Source organism: Pristis pectinata, chromosome 27 (genome assembly GCF_009764475.1).
Source record: "Pristis pectinata isolate sPriPec2 chromosome 27, sPriPec2.1.pri, whole genome shotgun sequence".
NCBI classification, from domain to species: Eukaryota; Metazoa; Chordata; class Chondrichthyes; order Rhinopristiformes; family Pristidae; genus Pristis; species Pristis pectinata.
Window position 1 is genome coordinate 7,546,125 of NC_067431.1, and position 26,672 is coordinate 7,572,796.

Consider the following 26,672-nt stretch of genomic DNA (forward strand, 5'->3'; position numbering starts at 1 on the left):
ATATCAAATCTCCCCTCAGCTTTCCCTTCTTATTTGGATAGTGGGAAACTGTTGACTTTGGCAAAGTGATTGAGGACTGGAGGTGACAGGTATAAACAAAAGGGAAGGACAATTAAAGAGAGATATGAGGGAAGACATATTTATGCAGTGTGAGTTTGGAAAAAGCAATGCACGGCATGTGGATGGGCTGGAGTCAGGTCCCAGCATGGCCTTTGATAGGAAACTGGATAAATATATCGTGGAGAAAAAATTGCAAGGCTATGGATAAAGGACCAGTGGGTTGCTCTGGTAGAGACCTGGCATGGACACAATAGGCTTAACGGCCTCCTTCTGTGTTGTAATCATTCTATGATTTTGCTTTTCTTGCAGTCTAGCGAGGGAGTTCTGTTACAAAGTTAGGTATTACAGAATCCATACAGTTAGTGAAGGCCGACTCTGTAAAACCAATAACTTTTACAGAAATATTCCCACACAATATCCCCCTCACATCTGGTTGAGTTCATTTAAACCATTCCAATATTTTATGGATTGAAGTGGTTGGTGAAATCTTTAATGTTGCAGCTTTGATGTGGGTACATGACATTTAATCTGCCATCTCTTGTGTTTCATGTTCAGTACCAGATGCTCCACCTCACAGTGTTATCATTGCAACCACAGAAAGTAGGAATGACAGTATTGTGGTCAGCTGGAAGCCACCTCCTCCCGAGTCCCACAACGGCATCATCAAAGGTTACAAGGTACAATTATGTATGGGGAACCATGGAATGTGTGTAGTTTATTATCCTGGAAACGTATAAATAGAGGTTAAATTGAGGCCTGCAGGATTAAATTTGTGAAGAAAACTTTTTGTGGTTGTTCGTATGCATTGAAATTCCAGTGGAAAATGATCTGTCCAACATTAAGGTCTAGAATTTGAATGCTATGTATTTGGGCCCATTAAGCAGGGGGAAGGTACATGGTGATTGGCAGGCATGGTAATGTAGAGGTTAGCGTAACGCTATTATAGCGCCAGCGATCCAGGTTCAATTCCCACCGCTGTTTGCAAGGAGTTTGTATGTTCTCCCCATGTCTGCGTGGGTTTCCTCCGGGTGCTCCAGTTTCCTCCCACATTCCAAAGACGTACGGGTTAGGAGTTGTGGGCATGCTACGTTGGCGCCGGAAGCGTGGCGACACTTGCGGGCTGCCCCCAGTGCATTCTCAGTAACGCAAAAAGATGCATTTCCTGTGTGTTTCGATGTACATGTGACTAATAAATAAATATCAATATCAATTTGTGGTGGGGTTTGCTGCAGTGGAGTACAGGGTGTTGAGCACAACAGACTGGACCTTACACGAGCCGATGTCTTTCCTTATGGAACACACAAAAGAAATCATGGTTCCTGGTCACGGAGTGATAGAGGCTTGGAGGGATGGACAAACAAAAGCTGCCAGAGGTGCAAACTCTTCCCTTTGCAAGTGAATCCTTGACTTCCTGACCAACAGACCGCAATCAGTGAGGATAGGCAGCAACACCTCCCCCACAATTATCCTCAACACTGGTGCCCCACAAGGCTGCGTCCTCAGCCCCCTACTCTACTCCTGATGCACTCACGACTGTGTGGCCAGATTCTGCTGTAATTCCATCTACAAGTTTGCAGACGATACCACCGTTGTAGGCCGTATCTCAAACAGCGATGAGTCGGAGTGCAGAAAAGAGATAGAGAGCTTAGTGGAATGGTGTCATGACAGCAACCTTTCCCTCAATGTCAGCAAAACAAAAGAGTTGGTCATTGACTTCAGGAAGGAGAGTGTTGCGCATGCTCCTGTCTACATCAACGGTGCTGAGGTTGAGAGCTTCAAGTTCCTGGGAGTGAACATCACCAATAGCCTGTCCTCGTCCAACCACGTAGATGCCACAGCCAAGAAAGCTCACCAACGCCTCTACTTTCTCAGTAGACTAAAGAAATTTGGCATGTCCGCTTTGACCCACACCAATTTTTATCAATGCACCATAGAAAGCATCCTATCTGGATGCATCACGGCTTGTTATGGGAACTGCTCTGCCCAAAACCACAAGAAACTGCAGAGAGTTGTGGACACAGCTCAGCACATCATGGAAACCAACCTCCCCTCCATGGACTCTGTCTACACTTCACACTGCCTCAGTAAAGCAGCCAGCAGAATCAAAGATCCCACCCACCCCGGACATTCTCTCTTCTCCCCCCTCCCATCAGGCAGAAGTTACAATAGCCTGAAAGCACATACCACCAGGCTCAAGGACAGCTTCTATCCTGCTGTTATAAGACTATTGAATGTGAGGTAGGCTTGAGGGGCCAGATGGCCTACCCTTGCTCCTATTTGCTTGAATTCTTGTGTAATTGATATAAAGTGCTTGCTTTTTCTGCCTCCTTGGTTCCAGGTTTGGTGTTTGGGGAATGATACACAGCATCACAGAAACTGGACAGTGAACAGCAGTACGCACCAGCTGGAGATCCCCGCAATGAATTCTGGGATTGAGTACCGTGTGCAGATTGCAGCGATCAATGGCGCTGGAGTGGGAGTTCACACCAAACCACAGTATGTCTACCTAGGTCAGTGCACGGGGAAAGTCATAGATTCATTGCTGCTAGCTTTGTTTCTCATCTCTCTGGTAATACGCACAAGCGTCTTTAGAACTGTAACTTGTTTAGATCAATTTGAGGTAGATGAGCCAGCTACTTTAACTGTAAGGGTATTGTAGACCCACAGAACACAACCATTGTTTCTATTATTATTCACTACTTTGTGGGTCACTAACCCCATTCCCCAACTCATTGCATAACTGACTGTATCTCTACTGATGTTAGATGAGCTTCCCTACTCTGTGAGGCCCAGTATTTATCCCTGCCTGTTTGCTGTGGTTCAAATTCCATCGAGTGTTATCTATACTCCATTGATAAATGAATGTGTATACAATTACACCCTGTGCTTTCATCAAAAATTAGTTAATGCCCTGACTAAAACATTTTTCTTTGAAATGTTATGTCCACCAAAAATATTGCTCGGTAGAACTTCACTACCTGTAGGTTCTTCCAGTCATTCCCATGCAGTTATGATGCCAGTCACTCAGTTGTTGAGAAAATTAAGGCCTTTGTAATGGTTTTGTGTAATTTTCCCAAGGTTTTGGAGACTGTGTTTGCACTGGTTGTCACCTTCCAAAATTCCATGGATCCTAGAATATTTCCCACAGAGGTTGAAAGGTAACAAATGTAATGCCACTATTTAGGGAGAGGGAGAGAGAACAAAAGCATAGAACCACATATCTGTTAGCTTGAAATCAATTGTAGGAAAAATGCAGATATTTATTATTAAGGCAGTGGTAACAGGACATTAGAAAATAATAATGATTGTGCAGAGTCAACATGGATTTATGACAAGGAAATTGTGTTTGACAAATCTGTTAGAGTTCTTTAAAGTTGTAACAAGCAGAATAGATAAAGGGAAACCAGTGGATATGGTGTGTTTGGACATTCAGAAGGCCTTTAAGTTTCCCTACTAGAGATCATTAAGTAAAATTACAGCGCGTGGGATTGAGGATGACATATTGGCTTGGATGGAGGCTTGGAGAGTAGGAACAAGAATTGGAAGCTGGGGTGTGACCTGATAGATGATATATAAGATTATAAAAGGCATAAATAGGGTAGAAAATCAGTGTCTTTTTCCCAGGGTAGAAATGTTAAATGCTAGAGGACAAGGTTTTTACACAGAGAGTGGTGGGTGCCTCGAATGCACTGCCAGGGGTGGTGGTGGAAGCAGACACAATAGTGGTTTTTAAGAGGCATTTAGCTAGGCACATGAATATGCAGCAGATGGAGGGATATTGACCATATGCAGGCAGATAAGTTTATTTTAATTTGGCATCATGGTCAGCATGGACATTATGGGCTGAAGGGCCTGTTCCTGTGCTGTACTGTTCTATGTTCTAAATGGGTCATTTTTAGGGTGCAAGGCTGTGTTGTGGGATGTTGTAGGGCCCCAATTGTTGGTGCCCCAGCTGTTTACAAACTAACGTGATTTAGATGAAGGGACTAATTGTAATATATCCAAGTTTGTTGACGATACAAAGCTGGGTGTCAGTGTAAGTACTGAGGAGGCTGCCATGAGGCTTCAGGAGGGTATAGGCAAGGTAAGTGAATAGATAAGTATATGGTGGGTGACATATAATGTAGAAAAAATGTAAGGTAATCTACTGGTAGAGAAAAAGAAAGATGGAGTGTTTTTTGAATGGGAGAGATTGAACGGCGTTGATGTTAGAGAGATGTAGGTACATGAATCACTGGAAGTGGAGGTGCACTATTAACATGCAGATACACTACTAAAGGTAACACTGCAAGGTTGTGCCCTCTCTTTCCAATAGTTCAGGTGCATGTAAGGGATCTCACAGAATGACTGGTAGAGGAACAAGAATATCCCAGTAACCTTCCTCTCTCCTGACTTGGAATTCCATCCCATTGAGCAGGAGAACTCTTCCTCAACCTGGAGCCCTCTCCTTTGACCAACGTTACTCTCTCTCCCTTAACCAGCTCCACTTCTCCTTCCTCACCTTTAGCAACTCCACCCACCCACTCACCACACCATCTTATAGCAGCTCCCTCTCCCTCCGCTTTCACCCATCTCCTATGGCAAAAGCAGCTGCAAAAGAAGAATTAAATGCTCATTCACAACAGTCAAGATGTTCCAGTACAAAAATAATAGCCACCATTTTTTGTGTATGTGGTAACAGTTAATTGTTTGGGAAGTACCTCAATGTTTTTAAGTGATGTGCTATCCAAAAATGGGAGCCTTTTGTCTGATCTGTTTAGCTCCTTACACTGGATATTAAATGCTGCTTGCATGATATACATGTTTGAAGCTTCCTGGGCAATTCTAATCTCACAGGGGGTAGATTAGAGCCTGCACAAGTCATGAAAAGGTTATTTTATGTAATTATTAAATGCAGCAATCACAGTTTTTTTTAAATAGTGAAAAATCTATTCACTTATCCTTTGTTGATTCTCTCTGTATTGTTCTGTGACTTTATAATGAGCTGTGCAGAAAACAATCATTTATCATTCATTCTGCATTGTGGGAGTGAGACAGAGTGATTTCACATCATGTTGGATACTCGATTGGAAATGGGGAACCAGGAATTGCGTACATTTCATATTCAGCTCCCTCATTCATCTCCATCAGTCTCCCAGGATCAGAAGCCAAAAGACTCAATCCCGTTTTACATGTTCACCCCTGTTAAAACTACGATACAATAAAACCAACAAACGCAAGCTCTGAATAATACCAGAGATGGGAGAATTTCACAGAGCTAGAACAGTAAAATCACTGTAACTTGTCAAGAAAAATGGAAGGACAATTGGAGTCAATACTTCAATTTGAAGCTCCGTCCTCAGAACAAATTAGCTTTAAATTGTGGGTGGGGGACGGATAGTTAGGACAAAGAGAATATCTTTGATAGGATCAGAGATTTTCCCCTTGTCCTTTTCTGCCTTCTCCTTCCTTAAGACTTGTTTTATTGCTTTCCTGGTTCTGATGAAGGGTCTTTGACCTGAAACGTTAACTCTATTTCTTTCTCCATGGATGCCGCTTAACCTGCTGGGTGTTTCCAGCATTTTCAGTTTTTATCTCAGATTTCTGGCATCTGCATTTCGTTTTTGATTTTCATTCACTGGCCAGGAAAAATGCTTGCCAGCTCAGAAAGACTTTATTTAGGACTTTTCATGACCCAAGGATGTACCAAGACATTTTAATTATAATGTAGGAAATGCAACAGCCAACTTGCACATAGCAGACTCTGCTTTTGTGCCATTTGCTGATGAATAAATATTGGACAAGGTAACAGGAATAATGTCTGTGCACTTCTTTGAATAGTGCAATGAGATATTTTATGTGCATTTGTGTGGCTCGGTGGGATCTAACTTTAACATCTCACTCAAAAGTGCAGTGCTGTGTACCCGCTGTGTACCCTCTGTGTACCCCCCTCTCTGGTGTGGCCACAACACCACCCTTGTCTTTTGTGTTCAGATCTCTGGAGTGGAACTTGTACACAGAAACTTTAGTCTCTGCACCATGGCTGAAACAGCACAGCAAGAGTTTGTACCTGCAGAGATCATAGTGATCCATTGTGCAGCATGAACAACCCACTCACCTGCAGCTCATTGGACCTTAGCCTTTGATTTTGTCTTCCACCTCTGGGATATTGTAGGATCTGAGATGAGAGGGGCACAAGAAGAGATGGGGAAGCCCATAGCATGGAGCCTTGAAGGAAGTCTTGAAACCTCAGAAAACCTCTGTCAAGAGAACATTTGGACACTCAGATTTCTTTTTTTGGTTAGGAGAAGGACACAGTATTTTCCCTTTTGGGCATGGATCTATTTTACTGGTTTTCTGATTATTTATCAGGTTAAGATACATGGTTAAAATATTAGGTCTCATTTTTATCAATGTCATTTTTGTCCCACATAAGAGGCTACTTAAATGACCACAGCCCCTTAAATTTACCTTTTGTCTTTAACATCCAATCTCCCCCCACAGTTCACCATCACCACACCATCCACTACAAGCAAGTTCCCAACAACAGCCCGTTTTTGGTTGGAAATCCACAAAAGTTAGTGGAGTTCAATATACCAATGATCCAGTTATTTCTAATTGTGCGGGCATCTACGTCACCAGAAAACTTGCCCCATTGAGTCCAGCTGAAGCTTCTGTGGTTTAACTTTTAAGTTTTGTCTGTTCACTGGCTTTGGAGAGTGGTGTTTGTCTAAAGTAATTCATGAATCTCTTAAGGTGGTTGTATAGTTTCCTTGGATGAGGTAGGAAGAGTGTATTTTGTGATACCACAATTATGAGTGACCTGAGAGTGTTTTGCTAAGCTCTATTTTTGCACGTTCACATAATGTGTCTGTAAAACAAAATAAATGTTCCCACTAGTAAATGCCCACAGTTTAACAACAGCCATTTGCTGTGAATCTTTATCTCATTATCTTTAAATCTTAGACCCCTCGGGTCAGGAGACATCATCGGAGTCTTCAATCTTTGGTCGGGTGCTGGAGTTTGTGAGGCGGCCGGTTTTCATTGCAAGTGCGGGGAGTGTGATCTGGGTCATCCTGATGGTGCTCAGTGTGTGCTTGTACTGTCGCCGTACCAAACGGGGTCACATTCAGAAGCAACACAAGCTGAGCAAAGGTGAGAGAGGCTTGATGGTATATATCATCAGCATCACTGTACATTTTAAAACTGGACACCTGGGGAAGGATTAAATTTGGGTTGAGGGTAATCAGGTTGATGTAACCCAACCGTGATGAGGGTCAGATACATGTATATTTTATGATTGACCATTTCTGAAATTCAATTAACTTCTGTCTGTTATGGTGCTGGCGAAGAGAATTTCAGAACAAATGCAAAACATTATATTCCCTTCATCTGTTTTTCTTCTTTACTCGTCACTCTTCCCTCCTTGACCCGAAACGTTGACCGCCTGCTTTTCTCCACGGATGCTGCCTGGCCTGCTGAGTTCCTCCAGCATCATCGTGTTTTTCATTCCCTCTGTCTCTCTCCTTTGCCTGAGGGCACGTACCACCAGGCTCAAGGACAGCTTCTATCTCACTGTGATAAGACTATTGATGTCTTGTATGATGAGATGGACTCTTGACCTCACAATCTACCTTGTTAAGGCCTTGCACCTTATTGTCTACCTGCAATGCACTTCCCTGTAGCTGTGACACTTTACTCTGTATTCTGTTATTGTTTTTACCCTGTACTACCTCGATGCACTGTGTAATGAATTGACCTGTACGAACGGTATGCAAGACAAGTTTTTCACTGTACCTTGGTACAAGTGACAATAATAAACCAATACCAATAAATTCCATCCATAACTCCCCCTCTCACCTTCCATCTCTGAACATGGTACTCCTTTCACATCTGTCACTCCTTCTCAAAATCTCTGCTTCCTCCATCGCTCCTGTTTCTCCACTCCTTCACTTCAACATCTCTCCATCCTCCGAACCATCTCTCAATCCACAACACCATTCAGCCAGCACTGGTCTGTGACTAACCTCCAGGTGGAGCATGAGTGTAAGTGACAGACTGTAGCCCCAGCATTACGGGAGCCATCGGTTGCACCTTATATCTGTGCTGATAATGTGCCCAAGACAGGCAATTCCTCTTAAAATAAAGACCCTGTTGGCTACCTAATTATGCAGGTACCAAACACTGAGACATGAGTGCTTATCCTCTGAGATGAAAGAGACACAAGAAAAGATGGAGAAGGCCATAGAATGGAGCCATGACTGATTCTAAGCTGAGGTCTTGAAGACATTGGGAAGTGCATTATTTTTCAAACTGAACCTCTATCACTGGTCCAAATCAGGCATGCATCAGATTGCTTGTAAAGGAGTTAATTATCGCTGTATTAATTGCAAGGCATAGAAGAATACAGTCCTAATGCAGACAAATGCGATTAGTGTAGATGGGCAAAAAGGTTAGCATGGATGTGGTGGGCTGAAGGGCCTGTTTGTGTGCTGTATGACTCTGTGACTTTGTTAGGAGTCTCTCTGACACATTAGTTAGCCTGTGGGATTCTTACATCATGTGGACTTGACATAAGAATCTGTGGATATAGTAGCAGCTTCCACTGATGGATGAAGTGATGCTTTTCAGTTTCACTTGCGTTTTTGATATGAAATCTAATAATTGGCCAACAACTTCAAAATGGGCAATAATACAAAATATCGGGCTTCCTGCTTCTGGTATTGAACCTTCAGGTGCTGGGAACCTCAGTTACTAAAGCACTCTGGTGTGACTCCATTACTGGTGATAAAGCTTTGCACCTAGACTGTGTCATTATTGCATTTTGTCCAAACTATAGCTGGAATCTATTTTGACCAGACATTGCAGTGTAACAAGGAAAGAGCCAGAGAACTGCGAGCTATTGGATTGTTCTTGCAAAACTCAGCACTGGGCAGTGCTGTAAGGATTTTATAGTTCTAAGTGTAAAGTGAGCAAAGCACACATGACACAAAACTTGACTAGACAATCCTAGAAGTCCCATGTAGAGAAGGCCATTTCTGTATGACTAATTCATGTTAATTTGTGTACTGCAGGCATGTACAGGCTGGCTAATGAAGACATTATAATCAAACACAGGTAAGCTGGGCCAGGATGAGGTGAGTGTTTGCATTTGTTGGTCACTAAACAGCTGACCTGACAACGTTTTGCTTTAACCCAGGATGAACCTCATTGATTCTCCTTGGCTGTCAAACTCTTGGAAATCAAACAGCTGCTCCAAGAACCTCAGTGCCGGTGGTACTCGCCCTCTCTGGCTGCACAGCTGGGAGAATCAGATGTACAGAGAAGCAGGTAAGAGCGATATACAGAGTAATACACAAGCATGTTCCCAACGAGGTCACCTTTATTCTACAAGCCTGGCAAACCCAGGAATAGTTATAAGTTAACTTTCTCCTGCTCTCTTTGTGCTGAGATGGTTAAGTGGAGGGTTAAGACAATATCCGAAGTTGTGATGGATCTTGTGAACAGGGATCAATGCTGGGCCCTTGGTTGTAATATATATTAATGACTTGGATGTGAATATAGGAGGTACGGTTAGTAAGTTTGCGGATAACACAGAAATTGGTGGTGGTGTGGATAGTGAGAGAGGTTGTCTAAGGCTACAGCAGGATATAGGTCAGATGGAAAGTTGGGGGAGCATTGGCAGATGGAATTTAATCCCAACAAGTGTAAGATGATGCATTGTTGGCACGGTAGTATTGCGGTTAGCGTAACGCTATTACGGCACCAGAGACCTGGGTTCAATTCCTGCTACTGTCTGTAAAGAATATGTACGTTCTCCCCATGTGTCTGCATGGGTTTTCTCCAGGTGCTCCGGTTTCCTCCCACATTCCAAAGACATACAGGTTAGGAGCTGTGGGCATGCTACGTTGGCGTCGGAAGAGTGGCGACACTTGTGGGCTGCCCCCAGCACATTCTCAGTAATGTAAAAAGATGGATTTCACTGTGTGTTTAGATGTACATGTGACTAATAAATAAATATCTTATCTTTTAGGAAGTTAAATCGAGGTAAGTGGTAGGACACTAATGAATGTTAAAGGGACCTTGGGGTTCCAATCCATAGTTCCCTGAAAGTGGTGACAAGCATAAGATAGGGTGGTGAAGAAGACATTGGAATGCTTGTCTATTTTCGTCTGGGCATAGAACAAAAAAATTGGGAGGTTATATTGCAACTTTATAAAACATTGGTTAGGCTGCACTTGGAAAATTGTGTGCAGTTCTGGTTGCCGCACTATCAGAAGGATGCGATTACGCTGGAGAGGAGATTCGCCAGGACATTGGCTGGATGGGAGGATGGTAATTATGGGGAGAGATTGGATAGGCTGGGCTTGTTTTCCTGGTGTGAATGAGACTGATGGGTGACCTGATCGAAGTATATAAAATGATAAAAGGCATAAATAGGATAGGTAGAATCTTTTTCCCACAGCAGGGGAGAGGAAGGAGTTTTAAGGAAGATCAGAGGGGAACAGCTTTTCATACAGTGTGGTTGATATCTGGAACACGTTGGAACATGGTGAAGCAGTGTCTGGGTCATATTGGAATGGGCACAGTCCAGTCTCCCAGGATGATAACATATCCAAGCCATTCTGTGACAACTGTAGAGGCTGACCAAATACACGTGGAAGTGGTGTATCCTGGAGCAGATCTACATCAGGTTTCGGTCATCTGGAAGTTTAGGTCACCTTAGCCCGAAGGCTTCCTGTAGCAACTAATTGCCATATGCAATAGCAAGCTCACAGAATACAGTCAGATAGAACAAGGATATAAAAAACAAGAGGGCATAGGTTTAAGATGAGAGGAGTTTTAAAGGGGATCTGATGGGTAAGTTTTCTTTTTTTGAAAAGAAGGCAATTGATATCTGGAATGTGCTACCAGAGGAGGTGGTGAATTCAAATACAATCATTATGTTTCAGAAACATTTAGAGAGACCATTGAATAGGCAAGGCATTGAAAGATACAGCCCTAACATGGGCAAATGGGATTAGTGTAGATGAGCAGAAAGGTCAGCGTGGACATGGCTGTTACCATGCTGTACAACTCTATGACCCCATGCATTGGTATTCGTTTATTATCATCACTTGTACCGAGGTACAGTGGAAAAACTTGTCTTGCATACCGTTCGTACAGATCAATTCATTACACAGTGCAGTTACATTGAGTTAGTACAGAGTGCATTGAGGTAGTACAGGTAAAAACAATAACAGTACAGAGTAAAGTGTCACAACTGCAGAGAAAGTGCAGTGCAATAAGGTGCAAGGTCACAACAAGGTAGATCGTGAGGTCATAGTCCATCTCATCGTATAAGGGAACCATTCAATAGTCTTATCACAGTGGGATAGAAGCTGTCTTTAATCCTGGTGGTACATGCCCTCAGGCTCCGGTATCTTCTGCCTGATGGAAGAGGAGAGAAGAGAGAACGTGGTTGGGGAAATGTTAACCAGAGCTGACAGATTTAAGGTGGTTGGCAAAAGGAGAAAGAAAGGATTTTTTTTCTTGCAATGAGGTGTTTTGATCTGGGATACAGTCTGAAATGGTCTTGGATGCAGATTCAGTGGTGTAAACTATAGATGCTCACTGGATGTAGGGTACAGGCTGATACACATGGGATATGGGGCTCAGACACAGTGAGAATAGCTTATTCAAAGGCTCTTTACAGGTTGCTTCTGGAACCTTTTACATGCATTGTTGCTGCCTAGAGAGCAGTTAGTCAAAACACATAATCCTTAAAGGGGTGACAGCCTTAAGACAGCAAGTGTTTTTCACCAATAATATTACATATGCCTAAGGTGGCAACTTTCAAATGGGAACTGGATGTGAGTTACTTGAAAGGGAGATTCGATAGGGGGAAGGAGCTGAGGAATGGGACTGATTGAGGTTACCTTTAAATAGAAAGGTACAGCACAGAAACAGGCTCTTTGGCCCATCAAGTCTGTGCTGACCAAAAGGAGCTGTTTCAGGCACCATAGACTCAATGGCCACTTTGTGATGTATGATTGTATGAACCACTAGAACCCATGTGTTGATGGTGCCCACTGTAGTAGTAGTGATGCGGGTAGAACTGAAGAAGTTTATTAAGTTTTGGCTGGTAGCCCTCACCCCTCCAAGAGCCGTGTTGGTTTTAGTTACTCATGGATCTCTCCCATTCTCTCAATGTGAAGTCATTGCATTTGTGAATTAAGTGTCTCAACCCAATGGATGTGAGGTTGGTTATTGCAGGAAGTGAGAGTAAAAGTTCCAGTCCAGCATGAAGCAATACTCTTGAGCCTGGGGCTACAATACAAAGTTGAGGCTTTGCTGTCGGTTTCACCTGTCATGAATTTGGACCGTTTAGACAGGGTGCAAGATGCATGAAATCACCCACCCTCCAGAGCTGACTTCACTCACTGTGGTGGACACAAGTATTTGATAAATCTACATTAGAAACTAAACCATTAACCCATCTTGCACCTTATTGTCTACCTGCACTGCACTTTCTCTGTAGTTGTGATGCTTTACTCTGCATTCTGTATTGTTTTACCTTGTACTACCTCAATGCACTGTGTAATGAATTGATCTGTATGAACCTTACACCTTATTGCACTACACTTCCTCTGTAGCTGTAACACTTTACTCTGTACTGTTATTGTTTTTACCTGTACTACATCAATGCACTCTGTACTAACTCAATGTAATTGCACTTTGTACTGAATTGATCTGTACGAACGGTATGCAAGACAAATTTTTCACTGTTCCTCAGTACGTGTGACAATAATAAACCAATTCCAATGTTTCTTCATGGATGTTCTATCAGGAGCATTTGACGCGAGGTTGACATTTCTTTATGGAGTACAGAACAATGAAGGACACAGTAGTGCAGTTAATAGAGCTGCTGCCTTACAGCTCCAGGAACACAGGTTTAATCCTGACCTCCGATGCTGTCTGTGGAGCTTACATGTTCTCCCCGTGCCTGCATGGGTTTCTTCTGGGTGCTCCTACATCACAAAAATGGTTGGTAGGTTAATGTGGACACTGTAACTTGCCCCTAGTGTGTAAGTGAATGGTAGTATCTGAAGGGAGTTGATGGGAATGTAGGGAGGATAAAATGGATGAGTGTAAGTGGGTGCTTGGTGGTCTGCATGGGCCAAGGGGCCTGTTTCTGTGACTATGACACAAATGATGTTGTACCTTTGTATTATCTCGATTCAGATTACGTCCTTGGTTACCTGGAATCTACCTCTTTCACCTGTAGGTTCGTCATTTGAGAAGACTCCGGTTTTGAGGGTCCAAGGCCCCACTCTGTTGTCTGACAACAGCCTGAATGGGACGTTCAGCACTGACATTAAAGGGAAAGATCTGAAGACGTTCAGTACTCCGCTTGTACAGAGGTCCACCATTTCCAACCACAGTGTTCAGATGACTCCAGACCACAGCCCTTTGCCATTGCTGAAGAACAACATAAACAGAAACAACATCAACAGCTTTGGTCAGGAGGTTACAAAGTTACCGCAGAAAATGCCACCCTACCTGCAGCCAAATGTGGAATTCTGGGATAAAAACTGTAATAAAGGTGAGCACTCGAATCCTGAGGCTTGGAAAAATCCAGTGTAAAAACACTTCTTTCAGTGCTGCTTCCTTTCTTGTGCAGTGTCAAGGTGAACCACTGGATATGGTTCCTTTGGTGGCTTTCATCGTCTGATGCTTTACATAGTATTTCCAGTACTGTAAAACTCCGATAATCCGCCATCTGACCATTTGGAAATCCCGATGGTTTGGCATCTGGTTTACCAAGTAATGTTTGCCACACTCCCATCGACTCACCAGGACTCCAGTTCCTGTGCTTCCTTCCACTGACCAGGACCTTTGTTCTTGCACTCCCTTCCGACTCACCAGGACTCCAGTTCCCGTGCTTCCTTCCACTGACCAGGACCTTTGTTCTTGCACTCCCTTCCGACTCACCAGGACTCCAGTTCCCGTGCTTCCTTCCACTGACCAGGACCTTTGTTCTTGCACTCCCTTCTGACTCACCAGGACTCCAGTTCCCGTGCTTCCTTCCAATCTGCCTGGCCTTGGTTCCTATGCTCTCTCTCACCTGACCAGGATCCCATTTCCTGCCCTCCTTTTAAACTTATCTGGTTCACTGGGGAATGTGTTATGATACTGTGTAACACTTTAAAAAGGGAAATAAAACTGTGTTTTGTATAAATATGGATAATATCCAATAATTTGAAAAATTTGATTATCTGACAGCCCCAAAGCTGTGTTATTGGAGTTTTGCCAGTTTTGAGTTAAGCTGGTGAATACAAACAGCCATTTGACTAGGGGAGTCTACTCCACCTAGCCTTGTCATTTACTCCCAGTGTCCACAAAAAGCCCCACCCACAACCTGCCCTTCATCACTGGGATGCTCTGATGGCAAACAGCCTCCACGCCAGCATCTATATTTTCTGCAAAGGATGAATGAGACGTGCTCATTTCCCTGCTCTTCCCTAAGCCAGGTTAGAAGCACAGTCAAGGGTGACCGGATGGCTGAGCTCTGTTGACTCGGCACAACTGGAATCTCACACATGACACTTTTCTTTAGGAGTACAGAGTCACGTCGATGCTCAGCAAGACTGAGTCACATAGACAGTATGAAGCAGGTGTTCCTTGCTCAATGACATTGAATGATCCTGGCTGAGGATGAGTTCAGACTGCTCTCCCACTGTCAGAGGTCCCACTCTCCAGGGTCAGCCACTGGCCACTGCCATTTGTATCAGATAACTGAAGGTGGCTGGTATCCATCAGTACAGGAAGAGGAAGCTGGAAGACAAGGAAATAATGCAAGTGAGAAAGAAGACTATTTTGCGGTTGTGGCATCTGTTGTCTGCGCTTTACAGAGTGGCGTGGAAAGACATAAGAAAATAGGAGCAGGAATCGGCCACTCAGCCCCTCAAGCCTGCCCTGCCATTCCCTATGATAACGGCTGATCTGCTTAAGGCCTCGTCTTCTGCAGTTTAGGTTTTTGCTCAAGATTCAACATAAAAACATTGATGTTGGTGATGGGCTGGAGCCAAATGGGTAAAAACAAGATTTTTTTCCCCAAAAGACTCGATTGTTGGCTTTTTGTTTTAACAACAATCCAACAGCTTTGTAGGCCCTTTTCTGAGCCAGTGTTTGATTTCTTATTTTTAATAAACAAATTCCAACTCTCATACTGCCAGGGTGAGAATTGAACCCATGTTCATCATTGGCCCAGGGCTCACTATTATTAGTCCTGAAGCATCACCATTATGCTATAATACCATGGTATGGAGCTAGAAATTAGGTCACATTTTAAAATCAGAAAGCTTTGCATACTATTCCCAAAGGCTGATCCTTGGCAAGTTCTGAGCAGCTGGCAGAAGTGTACAGTGGCTCCAAAGTAGTTCATTAGACATGATGCCTAGCAACTGACATGCTTTTCTTACAGAATCTGCCACTTGGAATTCTGCAGACAGTTTCCTTGTTGTTATACTGTACACATGACTTCACAGAATAACCCAAGGCTTGGCTTCAGTGGACTTGTCAATCGAGAAAGTGCAGAGAAAACAAAGGAGACAAAATGCCAAGCACATAGAGTTACCGAGCTCTGCAGAGCAAGGGAAGTTCAAGGTTTGATCGTTGGTTGCTCCGGTGTTCCCATTGGAGCCTTATATACGGCCTCACCCTCCCAGTCAAGTGCATAAAGAATTGGCTTGGGTTTCGCTTCCTCATCATTGATGAAACAATGTTCGGATCATGGGTGAGGATAAGGCCGAGATGACTGTGATGCCTCGAATGGCTAAGAAGCCTGTCCAGGCTGACTCTCTCTTGCAATAACTTGGCCAACTTTCCCCTTAACATTGGCATGCTACTGGACGATTGCTGGTGTCAGTGAAACCATTCCCCAGCAAGGAGCCTGAAGTTGCAGGGAAGTTGGTTACATCTCAGGGTTAGAATCAGCCCCCTCCTTTGTGCCCTGCCAGGGCTCCCAACTCCTCTTTTTCACAGCCAGTGAACCAGCACCAGGTAACATTAACCCTAAGGCCCCAAAACTCCTCCCCCCACCCCCTTCCTCTACAGAAATCCCCTGAACATCAGATAGAATTCAAACTTTAAAATAGAGTCATCAATCTGAGCATCACTGATCCCAGCCTCTCAAGCCAATGCCCTGAATTACTAGAGAAATAAAGGACTACAGATGCTGGAATCTAGATGAAAAACACGATGATGCTGGAGGAACTCGGCAGGCCAGGCAGCATTCGCGGAGAAAAGCAGGGTCCTGAAGAAGGGTACTGACCCGAAACGTTGACCGTCTGCTTTTCTCCACAGATGCTGCCTGGCCTGCCAAGTTTCTCCAGCATTGTGGTGTTTTCCCCTGAATTACTAAGCATGACTGCTTCTTCAAACTTTATAGAGGTTACCTTGCTCCTTGAAATGAGGAAAGGAACTGCAGAGTTTTGACTGGTTGTGTGGAATGAAAGCTGTTGATCCTTAGGGTTTATGTCTCTTGTTCACTTTTCTGTAAGATCCGAACATATGAATTAGGAACAGGAGTGGGCCACTTGAACCCTACTATGTTACTTAATAAGACCATGGTTGATCTGAACACTCAGTCTGGGTGCATAAAGGCAAGTGTAATTGTGCTAAAGGATCAAAGATTAGCAGTGAGGCTGATAACCTCAGGGGATGAGAAGAACAAACACATGAGGGGCGAATGCTCTGCTGCCTGGAAACTGACACCATAATCCTGATCTATACCGGAACAATGACACTTGATCTGCCTGGCCCAGTTTAAAGAGGTCTTGAAGCAAGAAACTGCCCATGCTGTAAATCTGAAATAAAAACAGAACATGCCAAGGATACTCAGCAGGTCAGGCAGTATCTAGAGAGAGAGTAACAAAGATAATGTTTCAGATCCATAACCTTTCTTCACCAAGGATTACAAACTTTTTTTATTTTTATTAAAAATTTCTTACACGTTTTAATTTGGACATTGGGTAGGTTAAGGTTTTTAATTCAGATTCCCTCTGGTGATGTGTTTCTTTTTGAAAATGGGTGTATGTGAGGGGGGAAGGAGGGGGGGAGACTGTTGGAATAAGGTGGGGACAAATTGACCGAGATAGGGAATGAGGAAGTTACTCTTTACACAGCTCTTTTGTTTTAGCCCACAGCACCGGTGTAGGGGGACAGACACCACCAGTCTCTGCCTCCTCGATCCTCGGGAGGCTGGAAATCACAGCTGATCAAGTCGGTGCCTTGATTTCAAACGTTGCTCCCTCCCAAAAGCCCCTAATTTGTTTCCCAGTGTTTCCATAGTAACTGCTGGTAATAATTATGCTGAACTACCAAGGCATGGTTATTAATGGAGACAGCTGGGTTCATGCTGCGATGCTAGATGTATTTAAAGTGTTTACCTGTAAGTTAACATAGATTAATCAATTGTTAAGCTGTTTATTGTAACTATTTTAAGCCATTCATTTTACTCATTCATCTCAGCTAAACTTTTTATGTTGATATGTTTTGTTTAACCTCTTCAATTAAATTATTTTGACCTCTTTATTTTAAACTGTTTATATTGTTTACTTTATCCCATATAGTTTAATCTGTTTAGTTTCAGCTGTCATTTTAACCTGTTCTCATCTGCTCTTCGGTTATTTTAAATGCCTCTAAGAGATTTAATGAACACATTAACAGCTGAAAACCTTTAAACTTTGTTAAGCATTCATGACACTTTATATATGTGACCTTGCACCTTGAGATGAGGAAAGGAACCTCGCAAAGTCTTGACTGGTTGGGGGAATGAATGCTGTTCACTCTCATACACTGTCCTCTAAGATACAGAGATATGAATTAGGAACACAACTAGGCTACTCTAACCTCTTATTTAATAAGACCATGGATAATCTGACTGTAAACTCAACTCTACTTCCCTTGCTAACCTTTCACCCCTTTGCTTATCAGCTATCCACTCTGTCTTTAAAAAATTCCTGTCCTTTGAAGAAGAGAATTCCAAAGACTCTCAACCCAATGTGAGAAAAAAAATTCATGTCATCTCTGCCTTAAATGGATGATGCCTTATCTATAAACTGTGGTCCTTAGTTCTCGATTCTCCCACAGAAGGAAACAATGTCTCCACATTCAAGGTCCTGCCAAGGTCCCTCCAGATCTTACATATTTTAGTTACATTTGTTGAAGTAAATTCCTTGATGGACTTGGATGTACTTGAATTGTTGCTCTTTTATCATTTAAAGCCTCACACTGAATTCTTCTACTTCAATTTCCAGGAAATATTGGGCCCGTAATGGCTATTTGCCGCAACCCGACCACAAGGAATGTGCCAGGCGCCATCACAAGCCCAGAAAACACTTGCAAAGGTAAAGCCTCCAGCCTTATCCATGTAATGACAGAATTTGGTTTCATTTCAGGGATATTGACAGAAACAGACTGGAATTCACTTGGGAAAAGTATAAATTAATACCTTAAACTAGAGGTGGCTACATCTGGATAGGATTGGGCTACCTTTGACAGCTTGGGAAAAGGGTTCACCTTCAATTGGAATTAAGCCAGCTACTGTTGAAAGGGGAGGGAAGGACAATGAGAAGCTGAGCTGTTTGATGTGATTCGCAACCTTCCAAATCACTGACATCAGCAAAGGATGCAAGCCCTTTGAAGAAGAGAATTCCAATTCCAATTCCAAAAAATGGGTTAGCTGCATATTTGGGAGCGTAATTATTAAATACGTTTTAAAAATAACAACAGTTAAACCAAAGTGAATAAATTAAGGAGTGGATTGCACCAATTGGACTGTGATATTTTCCAGTTGTAGCTCATGTGGCCAGTGTATGGAATGTGAATGTTAGGATACTGTGTGGGATGAACCAGGGCCAAACTAGCATTCTTTGAGCTTTAAGTGGGCATTATGGATAGAAGTTTATTCTGTAACCTACCTATAATTTACCAAATCTGGGAGTGCTTAAATAAAACTGCTATGTTATGCACGCTAATGCTCTTCACTTGGGGAAGAACAAAGATAATGTTACTCTCTTCTGTCTGAAACTCCTGCCTAATCTGCCCAATGTCAAAGTAAAGAAGAAAATGGAAAACTCCATCATTCTATTCTTCTCAGACACAAATTAACATGGCACAGAATCCCAGGTGTTTTGTCACGTTCATGTTTCCTCCAGTTTTTTCTTCTCCTGAAGGCATGGATGCTGCTAGCAGAGATGTTCTTCATGAGTGAGTCTGAGATTCACCCAGACTCAGTTGTGTTCCCGCCCAATCTCTGCCTTCACAGGAGACCCGAGCACTTCCTCAGTGAGCATGACTTTTCCTCAACTTATCCCAATCATCTTTCTGGATGGATTAAGCAGCTCCAGGCACAATGTTAAATGGACAGTTACTAACAAGAAGTAAATATAAGATATCTTTATTAGTCACATGTACATCGAAACACACAGTGAAATACACCTTTTGCGTAGAGTGTTCTGGGGGCAGCCCGCAAGTGTTGCCACGCTTCCGGCGCCAACATAGCATGCCCACAACTTCCTAACCTGTACGTCTTTGGAATGTGGGAGGAAACCGGAGCACCCGGAGGAAACCCATGTAGACACGGGGAGAACGTACAAACTCTTTACAGGCAGCGGTGGGCTATGGGCAGTTCAGAGGGACCAGTGACTCTGCCTTGGTCCAGTGGTGCCGTGTTTGTGTGGTGCATCAACCTTTTTCTCTTGACGCAGTAAATGCATGTTTGCTTCATGGTGAGACACCTGTGGTTTGGCCTCAGTTCCATTGAGCAGAACCTGTGATTCTCTCATGGGCAAGTGACTGCAGCCTTCTCTCACAGGGCAATGCCCGCAGCATCATCCCATGGTGCGGTGCATGCAGTTTGCTTTCACATTGGACCTCCTGTTGCACAGTTGCCAGGTGTGCCCACACCCTTCCCCAGCTGGTCCCACAATGCAGCAACTGAATCAAAGTTGGTGGGCCCAAAGTCCCTCGAGCCTCTTTCCTCATGGTTGTTCAGTGATGGTCTCTGCTTGTGGTGCCCGGCTCTGACTCTGCCAGTGTTTATAGGACCGTCAGCCTCTCATTCTGTCCGGCTGCCTGTAACATAATCATACACTCAGCGTGAGAGTGAGGAGGGGAGTAATGCCAGGTTCAGGTGTCCTGACTCCACTGGTGGACTTCTCATCTAGAGCTGGGACCCTCCACTCACTTGAAGGCAGCTAACAGAGCTGCTGCCACACAGCTCCAGAGACCCGGGTTTGATCCGGTGCTGTCTGTGTGGAATTTGCACGTTCTCTCTGTGACCATGTGGGTTTCCCCTGGATACTCTGGTTTCCTCCTACAGCCTAAAGACGTGTGGATTCATAGATCAATTGGCCACTGTAAATTGCCCCTAGTATGTAGATGAGTGGTACAGTTTAGGGGGAATTGATGGGAATGTGGGGAGAATAAAATGGGATTCACGTAGGATTAGTGTAAATGGATGGTTGATGGTTTGTGTGGACTCAGTGAGTTGAAGGGTCTGGTTCTGCTTTGTATGACTCTATGACACTCAACAAACCAGCCATTCTACATCAGGCCCAGGCGCTCACCAGAGAGCAAGTGCAGAATGGCACATTTACATTGTCGTCGACTTGCTGCAACACAAGCTCTGCCTTCTTTCTAAAGTGGTTCATCGTTCTTATCTCCGCGTTATTACGGGTGATGGGTGCAAAACCTACTCCAGGATTTGAACATGGAATCTAGGTCACCACACCAGTAGAGTTCAAAGCAAGACAGAACTTTGAAACAGGAATGAAACTAAGCTGTTCAGCAGGCAGGGATGTATCGCCTTGTAACAGCAGCCACAACATTCATTGTGCTTTTATAGAATATTTCTGATGTACTGATGCACCAGTCTTTCTGAATTCTGCAGTTGTTGTTTATTGCCTCTAGAGAGCAGCACTAACTCACAGTTGCTTTGATAACCGAGTCTTTCACTTCCCTTTTCTGTTCAGCTGCCAGTGTGACTGGAGTATAGTTTCACAAGTACTAGTAACTCTCCAGGCAAGCACACAGTTAGACAGACTGTTACAGCAAGCAATTTGACCAAGGCGATCTGATCCCAATCTCAGCCAGTTTTGAGTCTGTATCACAATAATGAGCAGGAGTTTAATCCTGGGGCAAAAAACAAACTGCTGGAGGATGCAGACTCTCGACCTGAAAGTCCTGGTGCAGGGTCGCGACCTGAAATGCCGACAGTTCCTCCCTCCCTGCAGATGCTGCTCAACCCGCTGATTTCCTGCAGCAGTTTGTCTTTTGCTCCATATTCCAGCATCTGCGGTCTCTTGTGTCTCTGTTTAATCTTGGGCTCTTCCCTCTTCTCAGTTCGGTTCTACTGCAGCTCATTCATTCTTGTTAAAGTGTTTAATATATCTTGTTCATTATGTTTATCTTAAAAATAACCATTAATTATGTAGGCAACAATTAGAATAAGGTGGAAAATATTTAGAAAGCATAAATGTTTAATGCATTCCATGGTATAGCAAATATTTGTTGAACACACTGCATAGTTTGCTGATATCATGTTAATATATCAGATAGCATGTAGAGCATTATACAATTTAAAAGTGTGCTGTACAGGATGGTATGCATAACTATATAGAAGTGTAGTTGTATAATTATATGTAAGGCACAGTCTATATTAAGTATATACCAAGTACTAGATACACATAGTGTATCTAACACTTGGTATATATTATTATTGGTGCAATATATAGAACAGTGGATAGAATACGTTAACATGGTTTCAAACATTAAACTATAATTGGATCAAATTAAAAAAACATGAAACAAGTGATTTATTTTAGTCTGTATGCAAAAGGGAATTACATGTCCCAGGTAGCTGGCTGAACTATTAACTCCATCAGTACTGAATGGGAATCCTTCCCATTCCAAAACTGTCATTGGCACCGTTCCATTCTGGTCGGTTGTCCTGCTCTCTCTGGTGTTGTTGGGTTTCATACTTGAACTGACCTGCACAACCCTAACCCTACCTCAGCAATGGAACACTATGGTCCACCACTTGCATTTCCATGGACTTGTCTCTGATTGTGTTTTTTGTTTTGCACAGTCTTTTTTTCTCTTCTTCATTGTCGTACCGTTAATAACTTACGGTCTTTGTGTTGTTGTCTAAATCTACTTGCCTGTAATGCTGCTGCAAGCAAACTTTTAATTGTCCCTGTACCTCAATATACTTGTGCACGTGACAATAAACTTGACTGGACTTGTCTTGAGGTGTGCACCCACAGACAGTTCAACTGCAAAATTAAGAACACCTGTTGGAGCCGTACAATGGTACAGCACAGAAGCTGACCCTTTGGCCCACAGAGTTTGTGCCGACCATTAAGCACTCATTTTTACACAAATACTGCACTGATCCTGGTTTTATTCTTCTCACGTTCCCATCAACTCTCCACAGGTTCTACCCCACTCAGCTACACACTAAGGACAATTTACAGCAGTGTATTTGGGAGGTGGGAGGAAACCAGAACACCTGGAGGAAACCTATGCAGTCAGAGGGAGAACGCACAAGCTCCACACAGATAGCACCCAAGATCAGGACTGAATCCGGGTCACTGGGGCAGTGAGGTGTAGATTTAGTGGGTGAATGGTCTTCTATTTTATAAGAGAATAAAGGCTGTCCCCGGGTAATGAACAGATTCTGTTTTTACATATGTATTTAAGTCAATTTTGTCCATAAGTTGGAAAATACACAAAATTTATTTGATGTGGTAACCAGACCTCCGTAGTGTTGTAATGAATGGCATCAAAAGCACATAAAACTAATAAGAAAGAACAATAACTGTGTGTGTGTGTGAGAGAGAGAGAGAGAGAGAGAGAGAGAGAGAAAACTAGTTGTACCATTCATAGGAACAAATGTATGTACATACGTTGGACTTCTGAATTTTATAATATTATGGGAGGTTGATCATAGGTAGGGGTGTCCATAAGTCAGGCATTCATAACCTGGGGATGGCCTGTAATGTGAATAAAATTCCATTTCATTGTCGGTGTTAACTGGTTCTACTCAACAATAGAGATGAAATGTATTTAGAGAGAGAGTGTAAGAGAGACAAAGACCTTTATCATCACTCCTACAAAGATGTGAGAAGTCTCATCATTAGCCCAGTGCCAGCACTGGCTGCTGAGTTAGAAGGCTGTAGACAAATCTCAGATCAGAAAGTTGGCCACAATGTTTAGACTGACTCTCCAGTTCATGTTAAACTGAAGCTCCATCTTCCTTCTTGTGTGGATAACGAATCACATGGTGTACTCTGAGAAAGAGCATTGGGATTCTCCTTGTCCCCTGACCCATAATTATCCCTTAACCAACATCAGCAAAACCTGGTCTATTGCCACATTACTGTTCCCATAAATTGGTCCCCACCTCATCTCTGTGCAATTTAAACTGACGTTACTGTTCAGGCCTAGGAACTGCTCAGTGACCGCAGAGGCTCGTTAGTTGGTCGCTGTGATAATTGGCTCAACTTCAGAAATTCAGTGGGGCATGAGGCCAGGCCTTCCTCTGTTGCTGAGTCAGCCTTGCACGATGCCGGTGGCAGGTGTGTGAAGGATTTCACAGAAGGTTGGGGTTGTCGGGTGCAGCGAGGGTGGGGAGAAGTTCAGAGATCTGTTGGTGGAGGTGCTTGGGGCAAGGGTAGGCTGCCAGTGATTGGTGGGCAGTGGGGATTCAGTGGTCAGGAGGGAGTTGGCAACTGAGTTAGGGCTTTGATTAGTGGGAGGAGTGGAGAGTGGGTAGTTGGGGTGGAGTCAGTAGTCAGTGGGATGGAGTTCACTGTCAGGAAGTATGATCAACAATTGGACTGAGGCAGGTAGTTGTTGGGTGCAGTCAGGAGTTTAAGTGGGTGGTCTAGGAGTCTAGGGCATTGTGTGTTGGAGGGGATGTTGGTCTGTGTTGGCAAGTGGTGCTGTGGGTCAGGCACTGGAGGCAGGGTTTCACTCACTTAAGTGGTGGAAAATGGAGGTGGTGATCAGGGCAGCAAGAGGTAGGTGCCCACACTCAACCTGGGAGATCTTCGGGGAACTCTCCTTTGTATACTTGCCACTGGCAAAGTACGTGGAATAAGGGTCCTTTCACCTAAAGCCAACTGAGGAGAATATAAGGTCATAGAGCCTGACAGCATGGAAATTGGCCCTTTAGCCCATCAAGTCCATGAGGACCATCAATCACCCATTGCCTTGGCTTCAGGTGCTTACTTTCTAAAGGTGAGCCCACAGTCAAGAAGTTCATGGTGGTTGTGCAGTGATCAACTAACAAGCCTCAACAATTTACCAAATAATTAATGGGACTTAGCTCGAACAGCAATCTCATTTTGAAGCTGCAGAAGAAGAGGTGAGAAACGATTAGAATACGTGCACCATATTGGGCTGAATGAAGGAACCAAGAGAGGTATTGATCGGGTAGATAGAGGCTTTCCCTAGGGCTGAAATGGTTGCCACAAGAAGACATAGGTTTAAGGTGCTGGAGAGTAGATATAGAGGAGATGTCAGGGGTAAGTTTTTTACTCAGAGAGTGGTGGGTGCGTGGAATGGGCTGCCGGCAATGGTAGTGGAGGCGGATACGATAGGGTCTTTTAAGAGACTGTTGGATAGGTACATGGAGCTGAGAAAAATAGAGGGCTATGGGTAAGCCTAGTAATTTCTAGGGTAGGGACATGTTCGGCACAGCTTTGTGGGCTGAAACGCCTGAATTGTGCTGTAGTTTTTCTGTTTCTAAGCAGTAACATAATAAATACTCAGCTGATATTTTGCTGATTTTGCTGGTTTTGCTGATACCAGTTGGGAGATAATTATGGGTCGTGAGATAGGATAAAACCCCATTGCTCTGTTCTAGACAGGCTTCACCGGTGCCGTGGAAATCTACTTCAGTGCAGGTTGGAAATCATGATAGTGTCATCCAGCTGCATGTAGCAGGCCATTCAGCACCATTGTGCTAGCCCAGGTTGACACACGGTAGACTCAGAACAAAACCAGCAGGTTTTGCAATCCATATACTGAATCCTCAATCCTACAAAGAAGTAAGGCGCAGTGCAATCTAGTTTCTTTTGCATTTGGGATTAATGTTGGTGTTGACGTTCTGCACATTGTGTGGCAACATTACCAAGGAAGTGATGTCACGTCATCTGAGTCTGTACATTGCAATAGAACCACACGGTTATGCCTGGATTGGGTTTCCAAATGCTGCAGTCCATTGCTGCCCTGTGCCCCTAACCTCGATGTCTCTTTGGCAGGTGAGGGGAAGACAGTGATGAAGACTTTCTGTTCCCCAAAGGCGCAGCATCGCAGTTTCGGGCTAAGACTGGTTGATGCTCTTCCTCCTCCACCCCCTCGTCCTGTAGAGGAACCTGGACAAGTGCAGGGCCCAGAGGAAAGGTAAGGGCTCTTTTATAGTTCTGAGCAAAATGGAGAGGATAGGAGAAGAGGCAGAACATTTATTTATCCTCAGGAAATGTAACTTTGAAGGAAAGTAGAAGTACCACACTACTGGCAACCCCATTCTGGTACTGTATGTGGAAGAGGGGGTTATAGACCGTGCTATAAGCTGCTCCATTATGCTTGAGTTAAGAAGACAACGTTGATGTTTCTCCAAGCTGAGTGTTGGATGAGAATAGGAATGGATCTGGTTGCAGTGAGTACTCCCACCAACTAGCTTGGTGATGGGAATCAGGTGTGGTGCAGGGCACCTATCCTCCGCTGAGCCATCTGAAGCAAGGGATTATTGTGAAATTAGACTTGTACCGTTTAGGGGTGAAATCAGGAAGCACTTTTACACCCATAGGTGGTGGATATTTATAGCAAGTCCTTCATAAGGCTGTGGAGAGCATCAATTCAATTTACAAGAGGGAAAGAAGTAGATTTAAAAAAAAATTTAGTTATGGTTATAAAGGGATATGGAACAAAGGCAGAGGTTGAGTAACGGAACAGCAATGATGTGGGTGTATGGTAGGAAAAAGGTGTGGTTACAGGACTAGCAATGCAGAAACTTAGACTTACCGTCTGGAGATGTGGGTTCAAACTCCCACTATGGCAGCCAAGGAATTCAAATTCACTTGAGTAAATATATCTGAAATAAAAACACCAAGTATTGACAATGGTGCGTGTGTAACAACCGGATTGTTGGCAAAAGGAATCAGGTTTACTAATGTACTTTAGCAAATCTGCCATTCTTACTAAGTCCAGTTACCTCGCTCCAGAGTCATTGACTCGTGAAGGTTACGATGTCACTCAGTTCGAGGAGCGATTTGAAAGTAAAACTGAATGAAGCAGAGGATCCTGGGCCTGAACACCAACAATCACCTGACATCCCAAACCACTGACATTGTAAGACAGCCTACAGCACATCACAGGGCTTTTAGCAAACAAAATTTGGATCCAAACCTTAGAAGAGATATAAGATCACATGGTAAGATGTTGGGTTTTAAGAAGAGGGAGGGATAACAGGGAGAGGGAGGCACAAGGCTGTGAAGTGACCTATGCTTGTTTTAATTTTCCTCAGCACCCATCCCTCAGCATGAGGATGTTCAGTAAGGGAACCTTCAAGGGAAAGG

The 26,672-nt window shown here is 43.6% G+C and overlaps 1 protein-coding gene across 4 annotated transcripts in view; it reads left to right on the top strand.

Annotated features, from left to right (window-relative positions):
- robo4 (roundabout, axon guidance receptor, homolog 4 (Drosophila)) overlaps nucleotides 1-26,672 on the top strand; it is a 107,843-nt gene that overhangs the window by 67,381 nt on the left and 13,790 nt on the right. For all 4 annotated transcript variants that reach the window (XM_052039912.1, XM_052039913.1, XM_052039914.1 and 1 more), the window contains exons 9-16: nucleotides 616-737; nucleotides 2,399-2,570; nucleotides 7,006-7,194; nucleotides 9,114-9,156; nucleotides 9,239-9,369; nucleotides 13,307-13,624; nucleotides 18,342-18,431; nucleotides 25,356-25,497. In XM_052039912.1, the coding sequence (XP_051895872.1) occupies nucleotides 616-737; nucleotides 2,399-2,570; nucleotides 7,006-7,194; nucleotides 9,114-9,156; nucleotides 9,239-9,369; nucleotides 13,307-13,624; nucleotides 18,342-18,431; nucleotides 25,356-25,497 (1,207 nt within the window). The remainder of the gene's footprint in view (nucleotides 1-615; nucleotides 738-2,398; nucleotides 2,571-7,005; nucleotides 7,195-9,113; nucleotides 9,157-9,238; nucleotides 9,370-13,306; nucleotides 13,625-18,341; nucleotides 18,432-25,355; nucleotides 25,498-26,672) is intronic.